This window comes from Melozone crissalis, unplaced genomic scaffold (assembly GCF_028551555.1).
Source record: "Melozone crissalis strain CALT ecotype California unplaced genomic scaffold, PUWL_Pcris_2 ptg000081l_1, whole genome shotgun sequence".
Taxonomy (NCBI): Eukaryota; Metazoa; Chordata; class Aves; order Passeriformes; family Passerellidae; genus Melozone; species Melozone crissalis.
Window position 1 is genome coordinate 15,840,443 of NW_026535858.1, and position 24,558 is coordinate 15,865,000.

The 24,558-nt window shown below is 40.6% G+C and overlaps 1 protein-coding gene across 2 annotated transcripts in view; it reads left to right on the forward strand.

The window, feature by feature from the left end:
- The window catches only part of EHBP1 (EH domain binding protein 1), a 206,711-nt gene that overhangs the window by 144,368 nt on the left and 37,785 nt on the right, over window positions 1-24,558 (forward strand). Inside the window, exons 16-20 of one of the 2 annotated variants that reach the window (XM_054290233.1) lie at window positions 9,328-9,475; window positions 16,923-17,039; window positions 19,845-19,972; window positions 22,622-22,763; window positions 22,914-23,020. In XM_054290233.1, coding sequence (XP_054146208.1) covers window positions 9,328-9,475; window positions 16,923-17,039; window positions 19,845-19,972; window positions 22,622-22,763; window positions 22,914-23,020 — 642 coding nt within the window. The remainder of the gene's footprint in view (window positions 1-9,327; window positions 9,476-16,922; window positions 17,040-19,844; window positions 19,973-22,621; window positions 22,764-22,913; window positions 23,021-24,558) is intronic. The other variant, XM_054290234.1, reaches the window with a different exon arrangement.

Here is a 24,558-nt window from a genome sequence, read left to right on the forward strand (position 1 = left end):
AGCAGTGAAACAGTATTAATTGTTTTGTACATTTCTTGGTCACTCTTCTTAGGTGGTCTTCATAATCTATTAGAACTTTCAGCCAGATTTTTGTAATGTCATGCCTCCAGCAGTGATTAAATTGGTAATTAATGAACAGTCCTTGGCAACATAAACCACATCCCGTTAATTTTCCCTTTTGAGTTTTTCGAAGTTGTCGTCTCTGTCAGAAAGCATTGCGCCACCTTGCTACGGCCCCTTGGCATGGAACCACAGCGACGGGATTTTTTGCAGCCATTAGTAGATCAGAGCAGTAATTTCACAGTATTTTGGTCAGGGTAATTATAGTACCAAGTACCGAGTAGAGTTGGGAATTCACACAAGAAGTCCAGAAATACCAGGTGAGCTTCCTTGTGTTCACTGGGACGTTATGATTAGTTTAATTGGGCTTTGTTTGATTTCAGCCGCGGAGACTCTTTGTGCCACGGCACTGCAGCCACTTTCCACTTTAGTGTTTCTGACCTGCATTGACAGGAACTGGTGCAAAAATGAACTCTTTGAAGTGGGACTCTTTGGAGAGGGCAACTAAAAAAGGGGCAGAGTGATGTGTAAGTAGTGTACTGTAGCAAAGCGCGACACCGGCCCAAACACCCCGCGTTTTGCGGGTGATGCGATTCAAATCCTTTCATATTTTCAACCGGAACAGATAATATTTCTGCTACGTTTGTGCAAATCTCGAGTAAATTACTGCGTTTAAAAACACAATCTGTTTTTAATCACTTTTACATAGCACCTGCTGTTCTACCTTCCTTTGAAGATACAGTTGTTTCTCTCACCAGAAATTCTGTGAATCGTCTATTTAGTCCTGCAAACAAATCTGGGCGAATGCATTAATGAGACTGCAGCTGCACTTAGCAGTTCACATGTCACAAAATAGTAGGTAAAGGCATTCATACTTGAGTGACTGACTATAGGTGTAGTGGCCTTCAGCAGTACATTGTGCACATTAAACTTTAAATAGTCACTTGCCTGTTGGCTTCTGAATGAAAGGACTGTCACTGGTCACTTCTCCTAAAGCCTTAATGAAACCAAATAGTTTGCTACGAGTTTGGGTCTAACCATTGGGGTGTTTCATGCAGTCTTGTCAGTTGATGTTCATGAATTGACTTGAACGAAGATCAAAGTGTTTCTCAAAATGGAGAAGCGGGGAGAGAGACAGCTCCTTCAATTGCACCACAAGAGCTAATCAAGCCATCAGTTCTTTATGCACTCTGCGTGCCTTTAGAATTTAATACCCAATGGTTTGTCAGGACAAATTGAAATTCGGGGGTTGGCGGGGAGCGGGGGGGAGGTGGAGAGTGTCCCTCCTCAGCCTGCTGAAAATAAAATAAGCGCTTCACTCTTCTGGAGGATCGTTTTGATAAATTTTATCATTTAATGTAAAACTGCAATGTTGATTAAACGTTTGGGGTGGAAAAAAGAAGTTACGGTGAAGGATTCAATGGGCATTATGCACCTTAGCGCTGAGTAAAGACTCAGGTTCAAAGTGAAAGAGAAACTAAACTCGGGGTGATTTTTTTGTTTCTTTGATTGCTAATGAACTTTTTTTTTTTTGCCTAGACATTTTAAATTGGATTCAGAAGATAGATTTTTGAGTGTCAGTTAAAACAAAGTCATGTGAAAATGCCTCTCTCTCTCCCTCCCTCCCCTTCTCTCTTTTTAATTGATATGATTTAGGCAGAGGAAAATGGTAAGGGGGATTTTTCTATTGCAGAAGCAATTTTTAAGGGATTTAGTCTTATTTAGCCTGAAGGTCTTCACACTAATGAGAGCACTTAAGTTACGTCCAGGCGTTGATTAGACAGCTCATCTATCAACTGGAGCATGAGAATTTGTATTTTAGGTACCTTTTATACATTATAAATTTTTTTTATTACTTTAGACTTTATTTTCCACAAATCTTTAATTACCTTCTTTCACATCCAAGGTGTCTGTAACTCAGCTGACAGAGTACAAATGCGAGCAGGGAAATGCTCTACGTTTGATGTAGAGTGCATTTTGATACATTTCAATAATACCAAAATTTCGACAATATCGAAACTTCATCTTTAGAAATTGGCGTACTGGATGCAAATTGCTACCAAGATACATTCCTTAAACTGCCACAAGCTCCCTCAAAGTCTAAATGCATTTATTCAGGAAACACAGAATTGTATATGTATATTTAAATGCCCAGCTACTCCCCCCACCCCTAAATTGTGAATGCTCTCTCTACCTGTAGTTGTTTCGCTATGTTTAAAACACAATAGCATCTTAATTATTTTCTGAACCATTCTGAAAAGTACAGCTTTTGTAACTTTTTGACATTTCAGGTTTAAAAAAAATTAAAACGTTGCCACCAGCTTGCACTATGAGCAGCCTGTAATAACAGTTAAAAAAGCTTTCTGAACTATTTGACAAGATTTCTTAGTGCTGAGGCCATATGCTGTAGCCTTTAAGCTATTTCTTCCTATCAGTTTCATTATCACCTGCCTCTGAGTCTCCAATATCATCAGTAAGCACATGCAGAATCATAATTATGCCATGTACAAGTTCTTTGATAACATGTACAGTTTTCTTCTTAATTCTTTATCAAATGCATTGATCGTGGCATGTGTGCATTGATCCAGGTCCACCATCTGGCTGTGTGTGATAAGCACAGTGGCATCTTTGCATTTCCACTGTCATTCATTGCGCTACAATTTGGCTGCAGGGGAGTAGTGGCTGGGATTAGCCCTGTTCTGCTACTTACTTGCATTTTAAGTTGACACCTCTACAGCGGCTCAGACCACATTACAAACTGAAACACATACGCACGACTTAGTGATGTGACACTCCTCAATAAGCTTACTCCACTAGCTACTCAACAATCTGTAATTGGATTTGTAGGAATAACAGCAAAAGATTTCCTAAGAATTGCTGGGGACAGAAGGTGAAGTTTTCTCATTATTGGCAAAAGGCTAGGTATAGATCTTAGGCGATTGGTATTTTCCATTAAAAAAACCTGCCAGCAGTTTGCAGGACTTTTTCAAAAAAAAAAAAAAAAACAGCAAAATAGGGTCCAGGGAGATGTGGGGTTTGCACTTGTTCTTTTCATTCTCATCACATAGAAGCAGACAGGGATCTTGTTACCCTCCCCCAAAAATTGAGAGAAGGCGGGGAGGAAAACCAACTTTGGGAGGCCCCCTGCAGCCCGCTGGCTTTGTTCGGCTGGGAGTGACCCGGGAGCATTCCTCAGGAGGGCACGTCCCCTCCCTTGGCGCGGGGCTGCCCGCCCCAGGAGGAAGCTTCCCAGGATGGCAGTCTGAGTGATGCTGCTCTCCAGCTTACGCATCCCATACACTTGCCAAAAGTCTTTGTTTCATAACACCACTTTTTTTTTTCTTTTTTTTTTTTCTTTTTTTTTTTTTTTAAACTATAAAGTCAAGTTTACACAAGAGAAAATCCCTTAAGTGGAGCTCGACGAATGTTGACTCCTACAATGAGTAAGCAGCTTTCTTAACTTCTGTCTGTAACTCAGCTCTGGAAAGGCACAGAAAACACCATCTTTAGCCTGTTCATCTCGGATTCTGCCCTGTCTGGATGGGTGGCACTATTTTAGGGTGTTTCTGAGCCGGCATGCTTGAGCCCCTGTTTTTGGGTCATGCCAATAGCACCGAGGGTCACAATGACAGGCAGAACGAGCTCACGGATCCCAGCACCTTAGGTGATTGTTGACCTTAATTATACTTCCTGGATGGGGGAGAGCACAAACTTGCCTAAGCAGGGAAAATTGCAGAGAAGAAGTTAGTGGAGGCCTTTGTCTCTGCTTTTGGTTTAGGTCAGCTTTCTCGGTGGTGTTTCCTGGTGTTCCCTCTGCACCACCGTGAGCAAGCGAGGACAGAAGGAAAACACAACGTGATTTTGGAATTGGGTATTCAGCCTGTCCCTGAAACTTGCAGTAGAGCCAAGTGCAGTGTGAATCAGATGAGATCACCTCAGTCGCAGAGATGTGCAGCTCCGAAATGGTTAAATGGGTTAAATCTTATTTATCTGAATAGAACTTGGGAGCTATTTAGCAGAATGCTCCAGCACAAATACCTGTGGTTCACTTTGACGTTACAATTTTTTTTGTTGGTGTCTTTACTTATAAATACTTGAACTGTTAGACCTTTTACTTTTTTCTCTGAGAAAGATGTATTTGTACCAGATTAGAAAAGCTAAACTGTTTCTTTACATTGAATAATCAGCCTGTCATGACAAATCTATCTACTTCTGCATGAGTAGGTGCCAGTTTGACTAGCTTCTTTTAGGCTCACACTGAGTTTTAAGCTGGATCCGTGTGCATGACTGGCAGTGCATTTGTTGGACCAGATCTAAGGAGCCAGAGAGCGTTCAGCTCCTTTTTGCCTACAAAAGAGCAGCCAGACAACCAGCAAGAGGCCTTGGATGTAGCACAAGGTGATACTTACTTAGTCAGCCATTCTTTTTTTTCAAATATTTTTTTTTCCATTCAGTAAACTAAGAGTTTTTCAGTTTCACAATGACACAAGGAATTAAATTATCAGTGGATTGTTTTTCTACAGCCACCATTCTTCACAGAGAAATACTGTACCAACTGAATTGTATGTTTTCCAGAACAACATAAAATTATTTTTAAAATTAAAAAATAAAAATAGAATAAATTGTTGGCTATTTCTTTAAAAATGCCTCCTTGGTTTAAGGAGATGTTTTCCATTTTACAGCCACACCATCCCATTTTATTGTGAATTTTTGGAGCTTTTTTCTTAAGGGGGACAGCTTTGTTAAGATATTGTTTGTGATTTTTCCAGTTTTGACTTTGAGCTACTTCTGTGTTCATTCTGTCTTGTCTCATCAGTGTATTGGTGCCATAGCTCCTAAGCCAATAGCTACTTAAGCAGTTTGATACTTTTTGTGATGTGCATTCATGAAAAAATATTTTCAAGTTACATGGAGTTTATGAATAGTGAGGTAGCTGATGTAGAGACCAGGCAGAAGGCAGAAAATACCCAAGATGTTTATGTCTGTTTTTGTTTACCACCTCCTACAATCTGAACAGCCACAGAAATCCAAAGCCACTTTTGTTTGTGCCGAGTGTTCCTTGCTTAGCAATCCATATTTTGCTCTCTACCTGTATATTTTGAGCTGTTCTGAAACAGTGGTAGAGACCAAACATAAATGTGATCCCTAGGGTGATCAAAGATTTAATCTGACCAGATGGGACAAACTTGAGAAAGATTTTGACTTTCCACTCTGTTTTGCAACAAGAAAGGCTGATTTTTTTTTTTCTCCCGTCCTTTCTTTGTTAGCAAAGGCAGAGATCAGGCCATCCCCAGAGGAATGAGCAGGTGTAGCCATTTACAAGCATGTCTGGTTATATTATAAACCAACATAAGAAAAGTTTGAAATGGTTTGAAAAGATCTGCTAAACAGTTTTAATGTTTCATCCCAAATCCTATTTACTCAAACAAGAGCCGATCAAGGTCACAGTATAACCCAGCCTGCTCAAACCTTTAAAGCTCATGTAATTTTATTTATTTTTTTTATTTCTTTTTTTATTCTTTCTCCTCTTCTAACTGAATAGGTACATTTTGGTAATCCTGAATAGGTACATTTTGGTAATCCTTGCCTCTGGACAAGCACAGAAGTCTTTTTCTGTCTGAATGGCTAATAACAGAGCCGTTCTTCCTGTCTAATGATGAAAGAGGTGGCAGTCAAGTTCTTTCTCTTAGATGTACTGTGCACTCACGGCTGACCACGAACCATTTTGAAACCTACAGCTTCAGGAATTGCTCCCTCTCATACAACTCTGGTTTGATTGTTTTGCTGTGGATTACAAGCAATTTACTACATTTTTTAAATTTTACTTTTGTCCCCCACTCTATGGACACAGTATAGAATTTACTTTTTAAGTGTCAAATAAATGCAGTTCACCAGACTGTATTTTTTTTTTGTAGTGAGAGGATGATACATTATCAGAATTCTGGTGTAAAGTCAGTTTGCACCCTCCCAGAATTCTACCAAAGGAGGACTGAAAATCCCTAGTAAAGGTTTTGTGGGTTTTTTTCTTTTTACTGAGAGAAGATTGCAAAATTTTTAGTCATTTAAGAAGATGGTTTTTAAGGGAGTGTTTGGGGGTTTTTTGTCCTGAAAGACTCCATGACTCTCAATATTTTCCTGAGTTGGGCAGCTCTCAGCTGGCTGGGTAATGATCTCGGAAACTGCCCTGCCAGTGTTTCACATTCGAATTCACCTTCCCAAATCCACGGCGTAATTTTTGGCCAAAGTAATGTCAGTCACTGCCGTCTGCGGCGAGTACAAACAGGACCCCCTAATGGCAGCCATTTTTATTTGTTTCTTAAGATCCAAAGGCTGCTGAAAGAACAATTGGATAAAGTTGAGGATTGGAGAAGCTTGATTTTCTTGTTCCAGTGAAATGAAACTCCCGTCCTTTTTTTTCTTCCCCTTTCCTTAAAAGCCGGAGTCAGCTAGGGGGTTGTAGCTGTGTCAAAGCCGTTGGGATGCCACTGCTGATCACTTTAATTACTAGGACTAAGGAGGATAAAATTAAAAGTAGCACCATTGAAGCAGTGGAAGAAAGCTTGCCGAGATGTCAGTGAACTGTGAAATATAAAAATTGCATACCAATACATTTTTATAGGAGGGAAACAAGGAATTACATTACTTATTCTTGAAGAGTTTGTCCTTAATAGTGAAGTTTTCCTCACTGTGCATCTGCATGGCAGATCTTTAAACCATTACAAAATAGTTGGGGGGAAATAACAAAGAAAACTGTAATGTTTCTGGCATGTCAGAGGGTGGAAGATTTTACTGAGTTTTCTTTTCAATTGTACAGGGAAAAATAAGTCACTGTGTGTTCGCTTGGTCCTTTCTTGGTGCAGTGCTTCTTTTCATATCTCCTGGGCTGGTTTTTTTTAATATTTTTGTTTGTGCCTCTGTACCTCTCTCAAGTCCTTTTCTTTCCGAATTCTAGCTTGATATGCTGTTTAACTATTTTTCTGTACCTCAAAACTTACTCTGTCTACTTTTTCTGCTCTCAGTTTCATTGCCCCTTCTTACCAGTGTTTCTTCTGCCAAGCTCAGTAACGGAGGGTTCAAATACCTGAATTGAATTTAAGCAAGAGCTAGGCTGGTTTTTCCCTTATCCGCTGGTGATGATTGGCTTAATCAGCACAAACACAAGCCACCATAATCTCTGTTTGCTTGGAGATCCCCGGGATGTTAATGACTATGCTAATAATTCAGGATGCAAGTTCTCTTTCAGGAGGAGGGGAGGAAAGAAGGAGAAATCAGCCAGCTCAGTTTAGGGCATTTTTGTCACAAACACGTAACTGGCCCTATTTTAAATTACATGTGCTGAAGTAGATTAAATTGTTTAAACGTTAAACCATGTGGGAATCTTAGTTTTGCACATTCATTCTTAGAAGTCATTTAAGTTCCTATATCCAAGGAATTAGAAATATTAGAGATTTGAGCAGTTTTATTTCAAGTAAAATTCAGTGTAACTAATGTTACCAAATACTGTGGGTCGAAATAAAACTGTTTGCTGTGTCAGTTGGCTGGCTAGAAATTAAATTAAATTGATCTATTATAGTGCATGGGGGCGGTGGGGAAGCTTTCCAGTTGTCTTTCTAATGTGTACTTTACCAAATAAATTTTTGATGGAACTGTTGCTCTGTGCCTTCTGGGAAGTTAAAGGGTGAGAAAGCAAACAAAGCCCATGTGCCGTCCCGCTGCCTCGCAGGGCCCAGGCAGAATTGTCTTTCCAGGGGACGACATTAGGAGAAAAGTAAATCAAGGCAATCTGATAGGGAATCGGGACTCTGTCACTCAGAGGCGAGATATTGTGCTGTGTCCATATACTTTGTTTACTGTAGGGTTTTATGAGTTGTAACCTGCCCATGCAAGCTGTTAATGAGGCTAAATCTTTCTGCTGGAGGATTGAATTACAGCACACCTCTGGGCTAATGGTTATAAACAGAAAGTCCCATTAGGGCTGCATTCTGATTCAGTCATTTGCATTTTTTCTATTGTGCCGAGAACAATGCTGAGTAAATAGCTACAAACAAACAATTTACATGGAAATGGATAAAATGTACCTAATTAGTATTTTGCACTTGTTTTATTAATGATTGCTTAAACTAAATAGCACTTAGCAACAGCCCTCACCAGCCTCTGCAGGTGTGGGATGCTCAAGTTTCTGGGTTGGTGGGAAGGTTGCCAGAATGGCTCTCCAAAATTAGGCAGTTTGTTATATTCCACTTAGTTCAGGTCAACAGCCTGTACCTGGGATTTATCTAGGTCATTATGTCAATAATACATAAACTTATTGGCAGGTTAGATTTAAACCAAGCACTGACTTCTTTGCACTTTTTGAGCATTTCTGATATTGAGGGGAAAAACAGTCCTAACTTAGCAAAAATCCCATGCTTATGATGAAAACTGAAATAGTTTCTCTTATGGAGATTGTGAGTCTTATAGATATGTTTAAACAGATCTTTTTCTGAATTTTTTTTATCATGGTTGGTTAGTCTTTTACAAAATTTCGTGCTGCAGAACTTTGCTTATTTATGTAACTGAAATATTATCATGATTCTAATTTATGAGCTTTAGGGAGACAGCGCTATCTGGCATGGTTCCAGTATGATTCCTTTAATTATTGACCAAAGCCTCACTAGTAGGATGTTTTAAAGGGATGCAAAGTCTTTTCTGCTGACTGCATCTATTGTTTTTGCAATCATTTTCATTCGGTTTTTTGGGGTTTTTAAAAGAAAAATATCCATTGAAGTCAAAGAACATGCCTCAGATTTGATGCCACTTTATACTTTGAAGTCAACTTGGTGCTTGGAGGAAGCAAGAGCAATATCTGGCTTCTCAGTTCAGTTCTATGACAGAATACTACTCAAATGAGTAATTCAATTTAGTAAAACCATTTTATAACCACAGTAAATCTTTGCTCAAATCACTCATTGGGTGTGATTACTTTGAGACTGAAATGTCTGCAAATTTTCATCAAGGTGTTTTTATAGAACATAATTTATAAGTGCTTTACATTGCAAATCATCAGGTTTCTAATGCAGTAATAATTTGGGGAGTGCTTAAAAAAAATAATCTGACGCATGGATGTCTTTAAAAATTGTGGTGTGACACCCAACTGATATCGAGCGTCCTATTTATAATGTGGGCCAAGCACCATGCTGTAAACCAGTTCCTATCATGATGATCAGATTGAGAATGAAATTGCATTTCTGTCAATTACTGAGTTGGCAACTGTTCAATATATCTTAGCAGCAAGATGAAGAGCGGCGTCGGCAGCTGAGAGAGAGAGCTCGTCAGCTAATAGCAGAAGCTCGATCTGGAGTGAAGATGTCAGAACTTCCCAGCTACACTGAAATGGCTGCAGAAAAGTTGAAAGAAAGGTCAAAGGCATCTGGAGGTGAGCTGAGGAACCTTGTATCTTATTCCTGTGGTAACCTAGAAACCAGAGACCTTTTTGGGTGTCACTTTTATACGCACTTCAAAACGCTGCTGTTCATCAGGTAAATGTCTCAAAAGACCTGGCCGTAGATGTGTTTCCTAAATCCACGTTGTGCCACCTAATTTCCAACAGTTAAAAGAAGAGCATACATGTGATTGAAAGAAAAATATGTTGTGTGAACGAGTAGCTCATGTTGGCCCATTATTTACAGATTTCTTGTTACTGACAGTTTCTTAGAATTTCGTGGTTCTTGGTTCTCTTTAATTTAGATTTTTAAATAGGAACATGGACATAGTTTTGGGGAAAAACAGCATTTGAAATACTTAAGAAATGTTGTTTCATATTAAATGTGTTCAAAAGAAGAGAATTTTAAAGGTGGTCTGTGAGAGGTAGGGGCAACAACCTTTTGACTTTAAATGGCAGTCTTTTGACAGACCACTTGCTTTTACAGGTTTTGAGTTGTAATATTGCTATAATGTTATTAAGCTGACTTTGAAATACCATTAAAATTCATGTACCTGCCATTGCTATGAGCTGGAGTAATGTAGTGTCACTCAAACTCAAATGGGTGCTGAGCACACGTTTCAGTACAGGCTTCTTGCTCTTTTAATGTCTTCTACATATTCTAAGGGAAATAGTGTTTCTCAAACTAACTCATAATCATAAGCCAAAGTGTAAGGAAAATCCAGCTTGATACTGACAATGCATGTAGATTCAACAAAAATATTTATTTCTTCTCTACTACATGTATTTTGTATGCCTCAATATTTAAATACAGTCTTACTGCACCCTAAGCCCTACACTTCTGTTCCATTTAACACCAAAGAGGAAGCAGTGAGTTTTGCATCTCCCTTTTGAATCTGGTCTTCAGTTTTGCTCTTTTTGCCCAGTAAACCAAGCTTGCCAACATAACTCTCTTTTGTGGCAAGTAGAGAAATTATATCCTTGATGGCAGTAAGACAGGCTGAGCCAAATGACACAGGACTTGGGTATTACCTAGGCCAGGGTGTTCCTCATCCCTCTTCACAGTTCATGATTCCCTATCCTACATTATTTCATTACTTCCTTCTCCCTGTGTCATCATGCCTGTGCATAGCTGTTCCTGCCATACCTTCTCTCAAAGTAAGGTCTTTGGTTCCATCCTGGGTGCTCAGCTGCATAACAATGACCCTGTTTTGTTGCAGTGACTCAGTTATAGAGTTGCTAAATATCCCAGTGTGCTGCTTTCTGGGATGTGGTCATCCTCTTAATATTTTCCTCTGTATTTTACCATTTCTCTTCCTGCCCTTCATGCAGTTTGTAAGCAGTCAGAGAGGTAGCTGTGCATATATATTGAAAGAAAACTGTATTTGTAGGGGGAGATTGCATGTGCACCCAGAGAGTTTAGTGTTACTAAAAGAGCAGACAATATCAGCATTGATGACAACTCATTTATAAAGCAAACACTGCTCTACCTATTGGGTTTTATCCAGCTTTCTACTTTTGCATTGGTTTATACTTCCTACTTGGATTTTTTTCATTCATGCAATAGTTTGGCCAATCTTTTTGAACTTCTCTTGGACCTAAAGTTTTATTCCCTGTCTTGTTTTATCCCTCTTTGCTCTTTTCATGTCAGTGTGCATTTTATAGCATTTTCTTCTGCTTCCTCCTTCTCAAAGAGTTTTCCTTATGGCACGTCTTCCACATAATTCTACCACACCACTGGTATTTTCAGGTGCTACACCAAATCTCCCCTAAAGAAATTAATTTTTCTAAAATGCAGTAGTTCTGTGAAATGGCACCAACACTTTACAGAACAAATGAGTTGGAATTACTTCTGGGTTTAGTCTTTTTGGGCTTTCAATTTCCACCAAAAAGTAGGATTTAATAGACAGTCACCTTATTACTACTGTACTTTGAATGTTTCCCCTAACTGCATTCACATTTTTTATTGTGTAGAATCCTGTATTCCCTACACAATACCCAAGACAAGCTTATTATCTTGTGTTTTCTGAGCTCTCTTGTCCATTATACATCATTAATCTCTTCTTCTGCATTGATTGCAATTACTTTTTGATTTACAAAAAGGGAATTTACCAAATAATTTTACTCTCAATTCAATTATTTCAGAAAAAAGTGACATTTCAGCTCTGGGATTCTGGAGTCTTTAAAGACTAACTTCTTCCTTACAACTGTAGGTAAAAGTGTGATCTCTTCCATTGTTTCTATGTGCTCATTAAGAATTTCACGCTTTGGCACTGGTGAAATATTCTTTGTTAAAAGGGTTTATTTAACCAAGGTCTGAGAAACTCAAATGGCTATGGCAAGTTGAAACTTTCCTGGATAAGCAGTATCCCTAGCTATGAAATCCAGTCTTTTTCATAGGTTATTTGGCATGTGAGACAGAAAATACTTCTTCCTGCCAACTGCCAGAGGGTTTGGGATGGCAGCTTCAAATTTATTAGATGTCCTATTAGCTTCGGGCCGATAAGCGGATGCCTTGAGATGGATCCAGGGACAGTATCGAGATAGAGATCCAAATATCCCCCCTTTTCCTAGCAGCACTGGGACAACAGAATTGACATATTATCTAGGAATTGTCCCTGAGCAGTGGAACACCCGTCTGCTCTTCTGGGATTTGGTGGTGTGTTTTCTTTACTCTCTGGCACATCTCCATCCTTTATTTGAGCTGGCGTCGGTGTGAGGAAGTGGCTTGGAGCTGGGGGTGGTGAGGACAGGGCATGTTCAAGATCTCACTTCTGAGGCAGTGATCTTCAGGGAGTGTATGTGGTGGCACAGCCTTACTCATCATGCTTAGTCTCCAGCTCATGCAACGAGTGTTAGGTCCTTAATATTTTTAGCAGGCAGTGTTTCTATCTGTCGACAGTTACTGCTGTATTTTCTTGTCCTGACATCAGATTTCTTGTACACAGAACCAGTATTTCAACTCTGCATTTCTTCCATTCCCTGCCTTTATTACTGTGCACAGGCTCCTGTCACATCCTGTAGCCTTAAAGAGAACTCTGTACCTGGAAGTAAATAAATTAAATATCTCAACATCCACAGGCCTGAGGGATTTCCCACAGACAATGCTGAAGGCTGGAGATACCTTCCCTGAAGAGCAAGTGCTGTTTGTGTAGTTTCTCCCAGTAATGTGATCCAGCCCCCATTAATGCTTTTGCTTCACTATGAAAATTACTCATTTTTCATTTAATCTAGAAATTGGTGCAGTCAGCTGCAAATCCTTCACATGTGGACAAGCTTAAACCAAGCCAAGAGAATATCAGTTTAACCAAAAATTAGGCCTGACCCTACTCTGCGTAGTAAGACATAAGAGCTATAAAATGTCTCTAGGTCCCTTTCCACCAATATTCTGGCATTTCCACATGGTTCCAAAAGATACTTATTTCCCTCCTCCAGTCCAGACTGCAATCCATGCTGTGCAGGAGATGGTCAGTGCTTTTAAGTTGTTGACTCAATCCTTTATCTTTTATTTTGTTCATTCCTTCATGACATAGTAAAGCTGTACTCTTTTTCTGGGATTCAAATTAACATACTTTCCAGGGAAACAGTACTTCAGTCCTTCAGTCATTTTCTAAATATCTGCCCTGGTTCTAGACCAAGTGCTTTAAGTTTTTCACACTAGCAATTTGTTCTTTTCATCAAAGATATCTGTTATCTCTTCGTCATGTTGTTCCTTTTATCATTTATAATTGCAAAATCTTGTTGTAACATGCTGCCTAAACACATTTCCCTTTTAATACACTGGAAGAACATTGAACTGGAAAAAAACCCTAGAGTAATTTAAATCAAGGAATCTAGATTTTTAAAGATACTTGAAAAATTCTGAAATGACTTCAAATTACTGCTCTTAATTGATTTTTTTAAAAATAAAGTGTAAATGTCCTGATAATCATATTCAGTCAAAGTCTGCCAACTTTAAATTAAATACTAGGTCAGGTCATTATCTGATACCACAAACTGGTGTCTTCCACATTGCCATCTCTTTTGTTTCCTAAAATGGTGGTGTCAAAGGCAGTGCCTCTGATCTCATCTTGCTATATTAAATTAAAGAAAATCAAATAATCTAATATAAGCATTCCCTTAGTATGCAGGAGTCTTAAACCCTGTCATCTTGTTTAGATTGTTTTGACACATCTGGCATGCGGTGGGGTGACTGGTAGCTGTGAGCTGACCTTGTGAGCTGACTCCTTTGGGTGATTCCAAAAGTCATTGCCTGCTTCCAGGTCCCAGGTGGATCTGGTTTCCCATTACAGTCTCTTTTTCTTCCCTTCTGCCTCTTCCACAGTAGCCCAGTCAGGCTTTCAGTGTGCCCCTGTGAACTCCAGGATGTGTCTGAGAGTACCTTGGCCTGAGTGCCACTGAATTTCTCCAACACCATCATGAAGTATTTATAGTGGTGTGCAAAGTCCAGCTTCTCATCAGAAACAGTAGAGCAGCTTTGAAGGAAATTCAAAACCATCAAAACCATCAAAATTGCTGCTGTTGTTGCTTTACCATTCTCTGGTTTTTCTTCAGTTTTGCTTTTTATCCCTTTACTTTTTGTCCTTTTTTCCGCTTCATGAAGATCATGCTGTGCTATTCTACTTTGTTCACTTATCTCTGCCCTTCCTGAAACAGCAGGAGTCCAGATCCCAGGATCACCTGTGTGAGTCTAAGTGGAAACAGAGGGGGTGTCTCAGAGAGTTGGGAGTGTTTCTGCCCACACCTGAAGCACAATCTGTCAGGTCACAGGTCTGGTCACAGATCTTGGCTTGGCTGCAAGGAGATGTTCTTCTCAATCACTCTGGCTCAATCTGGGGCAGCTTGGAAGAAAGCTGAGCCTTCTAGAGCCCAGGGAGAACACATGGAGGGGAGCCCAGGGAAGTCATGGTGCTCAGCTGAAGCACAGGGGTCCTACTTCACAGGCTGCTGCTCCATCACACCCACAACTGATGGTGGATAAGTGGGACACTGGAGTGGGAACCTCTTTGCTCCTGTCTGTGGCAGCAAGAGCCTTGCCCTATATCAGCAGAGGTCTGTGAAAGGTGTTGATTAGTTACAGGGCAATTGAGGGAGTAGCTGGTTAGAAAAAAGTAGTAGACGTAGAAAAATCAACAGGCTCCTAAAATGGGAATTATAGGTGCTATAGAGATAAGGGAATAAAGATGCAGTTGTATGACCTTCAGTGTGGGCCTAAAGTGCAAGCTTCAGGGCTGGGAATGAGGTTGAGTGTGTTTCCAAGCCATGAGTGATCAGCACCAATCCTGGTCCAAACCTCTGGGATTCAGAATTATGGCATCATGGTACTATATTTAGGATCCTTTTTGTTTATATGATTCTTGAATATACCCATGTCCTGTATTTATAATTTATAATTTTTTTGTCCTGTCTTAGATATTTTAAAGTTCCTTTAGTTACTGTTTTGTTTCTTCAGTTGCACTTTAGCCTCCTCCTCCTTTTTATCATTTTTACACATATGCATATACATAGGAAAAAAATGTTAGTGGAAGTCTGAACAAGTGTAGATACCATTTGATATGAGATCTAAAAGTGAGTAAATATAATGTATCTACTTACTTTGAAAGTACTAATCTAGCTTTTATGGACTTGAATTTCATTATATATTTGTATTGAAAATGTGAGTCAGGATTTTTTCTGGGATCTGCTTCACAGTTCAGAACTTGCTATTTGATCTTCTTCAGGTTACTTACTCTTTCTGTGCCATAATTTACCTACATCATCATCATAACTGTAATTATAATAATCACCTACTTCATAAAACATTATGGGGCTCATTTATGAGTTATATTCATAAGCTGCTCTGAGAAACTTGGTAAAAAGATTCCATAAAAATATAAGTACAATTATTATTTTATTTAAAATGTGTGTAGCTTACAAACAATGCTGATGAAAAGTAGTGCAGTAAAGCACTTTTAACTTATTCATCAATGACTTGGATGAAGGGGCAGATGTCTGCTCAGCAAGTTGACTGGTGCAGGAAGCTGGGAGCAGTGGCTGATACCCCAGAGGGCTCTGAGCCCCTCAGAGGGACCTGGGCAGCCTGGAGAGATGGGCAGGGAAGAACCTCCTGGAACTGAACAGGGCAAGGGCAGGGTCCTGCAGCTGGGCAGGAACAGCCCCAGGCACCAGCACAGGCTGGGGTGCCCTGCTGGGCAGCAGCTCTGCACAGAGGGACCTGGGGGTGCTGCTGGACAAGGAGCTGCCCATGGGCCAGCCCTGCCCTGGGCACAAGAGGCCAAGGGGACCCTGGGCTGCACCAGGAGCTGCAGTGCCAGCAGGGCAGGGAGGTGATCCTGCCCCTCTGCTCAGCCCTGGGGAGGCCAGTCTGGAGTGCTGGCCCCAGTTCTGGCATCCTCAGGACAAGAGAGACCTGGAGCTCCTGGAGAGGGTCCAGCAGAGGGGACAGAGATGGGGAAGGGACTGGAGCACCTCAGCTCTGAGGAGAGGCTGGGGGAGCTGGGCCTGCTCAGCTGGAGAAGAGACACTGAGAGGAACCTCATCCATGTCTGCCAGTGCCTGCAGGGAGGGGCCAGAGCATGGACCAGCTCTGTCCAGAGGCAGTGGGACAATGGGGCAGGAACTGAGGCTCAGGAAGTTCCACCTGAACATGAGGAAGAGCTTCCCTGTGCAGTGCCCGAGCACTGGGACAGATTGCCCAGAGGCTGTGGAGTCTCCCTCCCTGGGGATAGCCAAGAACCACCTGGGCACCATCCTGTGCCCTGTGCTCTGGGATGGCCCTGCTGGAGCAGGGAGGTTGGAGCAGATGTCCCACAGTGGTCCCTGCCAGCCTGACCCATCCTGGGGTTTTGGGAAAGCAGCAATTCATGAGTGTGCTCTCACTGCACCTGACATAGTTGCTTACTCAGCGTGATGTTCAAGATTCCAGCATTCCTCCTAGTACAGGAGGAGACTTCAAAACCTAGGCAAGGTACAGTGATCACTGCTATGGGATGTACAAGGTGAGGAGTAGCAAGTCTCACCAAGCTGGGAACTCAGTACCTGGAGCCTTTCTGAGGAGACAGGAGCTCCAGGTCCTTCTGCTGCTTAGACCCATCTGAACCTGCCACATGGCAGCTTTGGCATCCATTCTGGAATATGGGAACTGGGGGAAACCATTTTGACTCAAGTTACCCAGAGGTTCAGCACAGGGAACAGCCACTGCTGAGGCCAGGCCCTGCCTGTATTGGAGCAGGAGTTTCCAGCAGAGACCCCCATATGTTTAATGAATTGCCTCAGTTTAAAGATACATCCAGAAGTGGACAGACTGGAGTCTCCTTCCAGACTTATTTAATTATTTGCATTTTAATCATAACTCAGCTTGTTCCCTAAAGCATTCATTTTTTTTGAGTGATGTGTTGCATGTACATATGGAAATACTAACCTTAATGCTGTGTTCCTACAGATGAGGATGAGGATGATGATAATATTGAGATAGATACTAATGAGGAGGCTCCTGAATGCTCTGTTACTGGAGGTGGAGATGAACTTACTAACCTAGAAAATGACCTTGATTCAACGGGTAATTTAAATAATGGCTATTTTGTGTATTTTGCATGACTAACACTCCATCATCATATAAATACTGATGTGCTGCTTGTCTCTCTGTCAGCTTTATTCCCATGTGCCTTTTCAGGTCTCTTAAACCCTAATGTTTAATATCCTGCATTCATGTTTAGTTGAAGTTTAAAATCAACGAAATCATTATTTCCAACAATGTCAGATTTAAATGTCTCTGGCTCTTTTGATGGGGAAGGGGCCCTAGGCCACACTGGTAAGGCAGAGCCACCTGAAAGCACCCTGCTTGGGCTGTGCCACGTGGGCAGAGGGATGAGCAAGTGTGTGGGTGACTACAGCTGCCACTCTGCACTGCCATCCTGGTCCATCTGCTCAGGGAAGAGGAGAAAATGTGTCTTTCTGTGTTCATATAGACTTGGTGTCTCTCTGGTGCCTTCCAAGGACCAGTTCTTGTGTTTACACCTTGTTGCCCCAGTGGGGGGCATGGAGGTATAAATATGAGCAGAAGCAGTCCTGCTTACTTAAGAATGTTCAAATAACAGGTGTTTTATAAACACATGAAGTCACAGGAGTGTTACTCCCCCCTTTCAAAAAAAAAGCCCAGCTGGAATTTGGATGTTAAATGTGGTGCTGAATGCGTTGGAATCCTGCAGTTAGCTCAGGCCTGGAGTAACTTGGCCAGCACAGGACTGTGTCTTGAAGCAGGCAGTACAAGAGAAAATATCTTCAGCATCCTCTGTCTTGATTCTACCCATGCCAGCTAGGCCCAAATGTGTAGTCCATAATATGTTAAATCAGAGCCATATTTAGTTTTTTATTCTTTGTAAATTAAACCAACGGTGGTGTGTATATAGCACTTTGTAGTCTTGATAGCATGCAAAGGATTTGAGTAATGTCCTTTATTTTTTTCTGTTTGAGTATTTCCAGACACATAAGAAAATATATTTGCTGTTTCCAGCACTTGAATTTCGCTTACTTAAATCAGAATCCTGACAAATAATTTTCCAATAAAAACTGGTTAATTTTAGAAGGAAGAGAAGCTGAATAAGTGAATATTCCTGTCTCATTGCCCAGTGACCTACCAACATTTATTTCTGTGGGCCTTTTTTGCTGAGAGGTACCTTTTCAGGGATACAAACCCACTGCCCAGTTCTCCATGTTCACCATGGGGAGACATCCTGGAAAAGACCTGGGACATGATTTTGCAGTTCAGTCTGCACAGTAGTCAGGGGTACAGACAACTAAGAGAGAAGATGGGCAGTAATACAGAAAGCAGTCTTGTGTTGTGGTAGAAATTACACTACATGAATTTTGGTTTAAATCTGCCAGTCATACCAAGTGTAGGCTGAATCTCCTGGAAACACCTAAAAGTACAACTGTTAAGTGACATCTCAGATTTGGGATCATTTTGGCCATCTTAATTAGTCCCCTGCTGAATCTTAGCCCCACTTATCTCTCTCAAGAAGAGGAAACTTGTTTTTACTCCTTCTTGGTTTTAAGTACCACTTCTGTCTGTATTTGTCAGTGTTTCTACGTGTTGTGAACCTCTTATATCATGGTTATTACATGGTGTTTATGTATAAACCCACAAGAACGTGCATGTACTTACATGTGAGCCTCAATTAAGGACACCCTGACTGGGTGTGCCAGAGGAAAGGGAAACTATCCTTTTTCATAATCCAGCCCAGCCCATTGCTGCTGGAGACAGGCACCATTTGACTGCCCACATGCCAAAAGTGTTTTGGCTAATGTGCATTGGAGTGCCCCAAACCTTGGAAGGAGCTGTGTGGCTAAACAGTCATGACTCCACTTTCCACACCAGCTAGAAGTCACCACCCTGCAGTGAAAAACTCAGGTTGTGCCCGTGGGAAAACACAGAACTGCTCCTTCCTCTGCCTGTGACCCAAGGCCCAGGTGTAAGTGCATCCCATGTGCAGATGTTCTGCTGGCTCCAGTGCAGGGGTGATTCCTCCCGTGGGGCTGCATGTAGAGTGTGTGTCTGGGGGCTTCTGTGCCAGTGTTCCTCTGCTTCCCTGGCCAGGGGCAGCTCCACAGTCTGTGCTGCAGCTTGCTATTAGCACCTTCCTCCTCCTTACGTGTGTGTGTGTAGGTAACTCCATGTGTAGGTGCGTTACAAATTCACACAGCCAACATTGACATACAGAATGAGTATCAGTGGGAGGTAAAGTTCTCAACTGCTATTTATTTGGGCTCTGCTCCAAGTTGCTAAAATTGATTAAAAAATTTGAGGACTTCAGCAGACTTTGAGTCTGTCCCTTTGATGCAGTTCTGAAGCATTTTATGACTCCTAGTTTCAACATATTCTATGAATCATAGTAAATTATTACCAGAAAGTAGTCTTTTTTGATACTGAAATTTTATGAGAAGCTGTGCCGAGAAGGATGAACTAGTAGTTAATAAACTTGAGGAGTTATCAGTATATAAATTATATGATAAATTTTCATCTTTAAATAAATGGCTTTTTAAGCATGTTTTTACACCAAAGTATAGGTATGTACCCATTGGGAGTAACTTTAAGCATTATCTACTTTCTGTGTTTTTCATCTGCTGTCTGCAAGCGTGTTTACTTGTTCAGCTAAGTGTCATGTATGTTTCCCTAAAAAAAAAATCTATTTATGTTACACAAACTTGCACCAATCCCAATCACAAAAACAATTCCTTCTATTTTTTTTTAAGTTCAAAATGATAGCAAAGTGAATTAAATCTACCTTTTAAGTTGCTACATTGTTGTAGCGAGTCTGCATTGAAATGCATCTCACTCTGTTGTATGTGGTATTTGCATATTTAGCAGAACAAAACAGTAAGTTGGTGGATTTGAAGCTGAAGAAGCTCCTAGAAGCTCAGCCACAGGTGGCAAATTCACTCTCCAGTGCTGCTCAGAAAACTGTAACAGATAGCTCAGAGCAAGACATTAAGGTAAGTTTTGCTTAATGCTTTTGTTTTGGTACCTGTGTGTTATGATCGAGGGTTTGTATTTTGTGAGGAGGAAAATAATTTCTTACCAAATCTTTCAGAGTCAGAAACACAGAAAATCTTCATGGCAGAGCAGTTAGGTATGCAATGCACGGGGTTTTTTCCTGTTGATTGATCAACACATTTTCTTTTTTTTATTTTTTTTTCCTTAATCTTGATACTTGTCATTGGCAGAACACTAACAACTATAAGAAGCTCTCTCAATTCTGCTGCTCAGGTTGTTACTGATATCAGAAATACAGCACGGGCTCCATCCTGCTGCTGGTGCAATCAGCAGCTGGGCTACCTGACCTGAATGGGAGTGGGGTTGGACTCTCAGAGATTTGCTTCCCTCCCAGTCCTGGTCCTCTGTTTTTCCTACATTAAAATTAAGCTGTGGTACACTTTAAAGGCTTACATACTTTGGGTGCTCGATGAGCGCTTCTGAGAAAAATAGACACGAGTATGTGGTGTATATGGGCACTTTGCCTATTCTTAATGTTCACCACTTCAGCATAAAGTGCCCACCAATCATTTTTCCATTTCATTTTCTTAATTAGACCCCTTTTGTTCTCACTATTCTATTTTTTAAAAATAGTCCCTGTATGTCATTAATATCCCTATGGCTCTGGGGCACTTCCAGTTGGGTATAACTTTTCACCCACCTGCAGTCTGTGGGGAGAGCACTGCTGACTGAAAGGATTTCCTTCCCCAGATACAGAGATGCTTTGAAGTCCCAAAACAATGACTTTCATTGCTTTTCCCTTACACTGTCGGTTCCTATAAATTGGTGATGAAAGTGTGTGGCAGCAGCAGAGGACTTTCAGTCTCTATCTTTGAACAAAAGGAAGCCTGGATCAAGTCTGATTTTTGCGTTCAATTTAGCTTTCTGCAGTGGATTTAATGCAAAATGAAGCTGGCCCAAGAATAATACAATGGATTGAAAAGGCTAACTGAATTAGTGGGCTTAGAGGAATACATTTGTAAAGTGGCAGAAGTCCCCAGTCATAAAAAGGTTTCTTAAAATGGGATTTACTAGCTAATCACACTGATATTTTAGCATGTTGCCAGGCCTAAAAAATTAGCCATGTTTGTTTATTTTGGTAAAGACTCTAGTTTAGGCTGTCAGATGGTTATTATACTAATAACAAGAAGCCACCTTTTATTTAACCAAAATCTTACAACCACCTGACTAGTGCAGCTGAAAAGTCATCTAGAGGTATAAGCATTACTTGTTTAAGCCTTGATTCTGTGAAATGACACACAGGCTGCCTCTTAGGGTAATTTGGTATCATCTAACCTGACAAAAAATTGTATTTCTCTACAAAAAGCATTTGTGAAGCTGTTGATTTTTTTTAAGGTTCTCCTACAAAAAGGTGCAACTTAACAGTTTATCTCTGCGTGCGTCTTTTCTAAGGAAGAGTTGAAAGGCGGCGTTATAAGGAATATATGGTGTCCATCTGTTCTCATGGAGCTCTTGGCATTGAGGTGGATTTGTTTTTTAATAAAATGCAGTTTACAGGTTTCTAAATGAGGCATTCTGTGTTTGTGGAAAAGGATAAACTGTTACCTTCCCTTGGGGATTGTGTATCCCCGGCCTCCTTGAGGCGAGAGAATAGGCCGTTGGAGAACTCCCTCATTACCGATTGTCTCAATGCAGAGGAAGGGCAAAGTCTTGGTAGCTTTTGATAACCAGTTTCAGCATTCAGCAGGCTTAGCTATTAGTCATGCATCTTAGCCTTTCCCTATTTACTTTCAAAACACTTAATAAAAATAATAAAAGATTAGGTATAAAATGAAATATTTGTTTGGTACACAGCACCTCGGTATCTGCAGCTTCCACACACCACAGTGGTTCAGTCTTCTGGGATATTTTGTGTTGATAGAATCATTTGAATTTGTTACCAGTATTAACATAGGAAGCCCTGGAAAAGATAATTGTAGTTTCCTTAGCTGTAAAGGGCTTACTTACAAATCTGGCTTTGGAAAGTTATAGCTGATGAAATGCAGTTCAGTGGGGTAGCATTATAATCCTACCTTTTAGACTTCATCCAGCATTAGTGGTTTATCTCAATGGGCATAAAATTAGAAACTAGTTCTTCTTGTCATACAAGTCTATGGGACTACAGAAAACAACAGATTTCTGTACTGGGCAGGGAGAGAGGCTAAAGGCAACACGCTTTAAAATGATACAGATCGTGTTCAGGGGCAGAGACGCCGCGACTTGGCAGCAGCACACACAGAGCTGGCACAGCAAAGGTGCAAAGGAGCGAGTTTTTGTTTAAAATGAGCATCGCTGGCAAATGCTGGTCACAATGAAGAGGTCTGCTCGGTAAAGAAGTAGAGAGTTCTGCAGGAGGGTGCCCACAGAGCAGAAAGCCAGTTGTTGCCACCACATATTGAACAAAAAAAAAAAAAAAAAGGGAAAAGTTAATCGCTCTTCTACTTTTTTTCCCTGCATCTGAGACTTCCATCCAATGTAAACCACGGCCCGAGTTGTGAAATCCACTTTGTCAAAGCTGCGTCCTGTCCCCTCACAAAAACGTAACTTTCAAATTAATGTCTTCCCGCTTGTAAACAAAAGAAACTGTTGTGTGTCTGGTTTTTTCCCAGCAGAATGGAACAGAGGAACATCGTGCTGAGCGATCACAAAAAGCAGCAGAACGGTTTAGAAATCCCGTTGTGTTCAGCAAGGACTCGACCGTCAGGAAAACTCAGCTCCAGTCTTTCAGTCAATACGTGGAGAGCAGACCAGGTAGGAGAAAATATAAAACCTGTTTTCCCATCTTATGATTTAATAATATTTAACAATAAATATATGAAAACCCGATAATGTAAGTCCACATTTCAATACATAAATATCAAGCTTTATAATAATTTTACATGTCTTTTCCCTTTTTTCAAGAGATGAAAAGGCAGAGATCAATACAGGAAGATACAAAGAGAGGAAATGAGGAGAAGGCTGCGATAGCTGAGACTCAGAGGAAGCCATCAGAAGATGAAGTGCTTAATGTATATTAATTTTTTGTCTGGTTTCATGATTGCTGATAATTCCAAACTGTATGTGGAAATAGTGCCTTTATTTGTTAAAATGAGATGTTAGGGTTTTTTAGATGTCAATCTCCAGTGCATTCAAAGCAGAGTGAGAGGGGTGCACTGCTGAATTAGTCTGCAGTGTGGTGATAATTGTCAGATAAAAAAAATGAATTTTTCAGAGTTCCACAGCCCCAGCTTCCTTGAGACATTTCCATCAGGGCACTTCCCATAAAGAGATTCCAGTATTGATCTACCGGGAGGATTTTAATTATTACAATAGCAGATACCGCAGAGCTGCAGTTAGAGGGAAGAGTCACATGAGACCTGCTAGAATTTCTCAGCCAACCCATTTTGTTGGCTTGGGTTAATGGGTGTTCAACCTTTCCATTATCCAGATCAGCCGTGAATTACTAGCTGAATGATGTTTGCATTAATATAATATATATGGTAATTTCTTCACTTAATTAACGGGGAGGTTCAGCTCAGTAGGGGTATGGGCTGATCATGTGTAAAATTGATTTGTGAGGGAAATATTTGATAGACCGCAGGGAGAAAGCTGGTTTTGACGGACAGCTGCGGGACAGAAGCAGGAAGAACCAAGTTTTAACCTGAATTTTTTTTGTCTGAAAGCGCAACACAGCTTTTGAGGGTGGTTGTTTGTTGGTCTCCACAGTTTATCTGAACACATTTGTCATTTTTGCTGAGGCAATCTGGAGCTGAGTAGCAATTTTGTACTGCTGTCATATCTACACCAAAACATCGAACTTTTTATGAGCCGGAGTTATTTTTAGCCCAGTAGTACTTTTGCAGAGCTGAAAAGGTCTGGCACAGTGAGTTCACATTATATATGCAGATGATACACATGAACTCTTGGGATATTACAGCCTGACACAGCATTTCTTTTCATCTTCTAATAGCAATTGTTAACAATTATACATGCTGACATTAGGGAAGTTTTCATACTATTTTCAATTAATTATAGTTGATGAAAGGCAATATATTGCACATCACTTCAACTCCCCGGAATGAATTTTTTTCTTTCTTCAGGGTCTGCTCTCAGGGAGTTTTGGTTTTGTTGTTGCTGTTTTTCTGGCTATACAACACGTAGAAAAAAGGTTTTCCATTAGAGATGCTACTGTTGGCTATTGTGTAGGAAGAGAGGGACCAGATTAATGTCCTTAAATTTGGATATTCCAAATTTCATAGTTCTGTGCTTGTTGCTGGTCCTGGGAGCTCATCCATGCTGTTAACTTTCACTTTGAACATGTCTTTATTTGAAATAATATGCTGATATGTTTATTATGCCTGCTGCCTGAATATGAAGCTGAATTGATTATTTCAGACACATTTACAGAAGAACAACTGAAAGCATTCAGTGAAAGTATCTGAGACCCTTATGCAGCAACAAGTTACCCTCTAGTAGGGAAATAAATCTCAAAATGGAAAAAGCCTGTGTATTTTTCTGTTCACAAAGGACAGTGATTTTTGTTTCTTCCTTTATAGGATGTAGATGA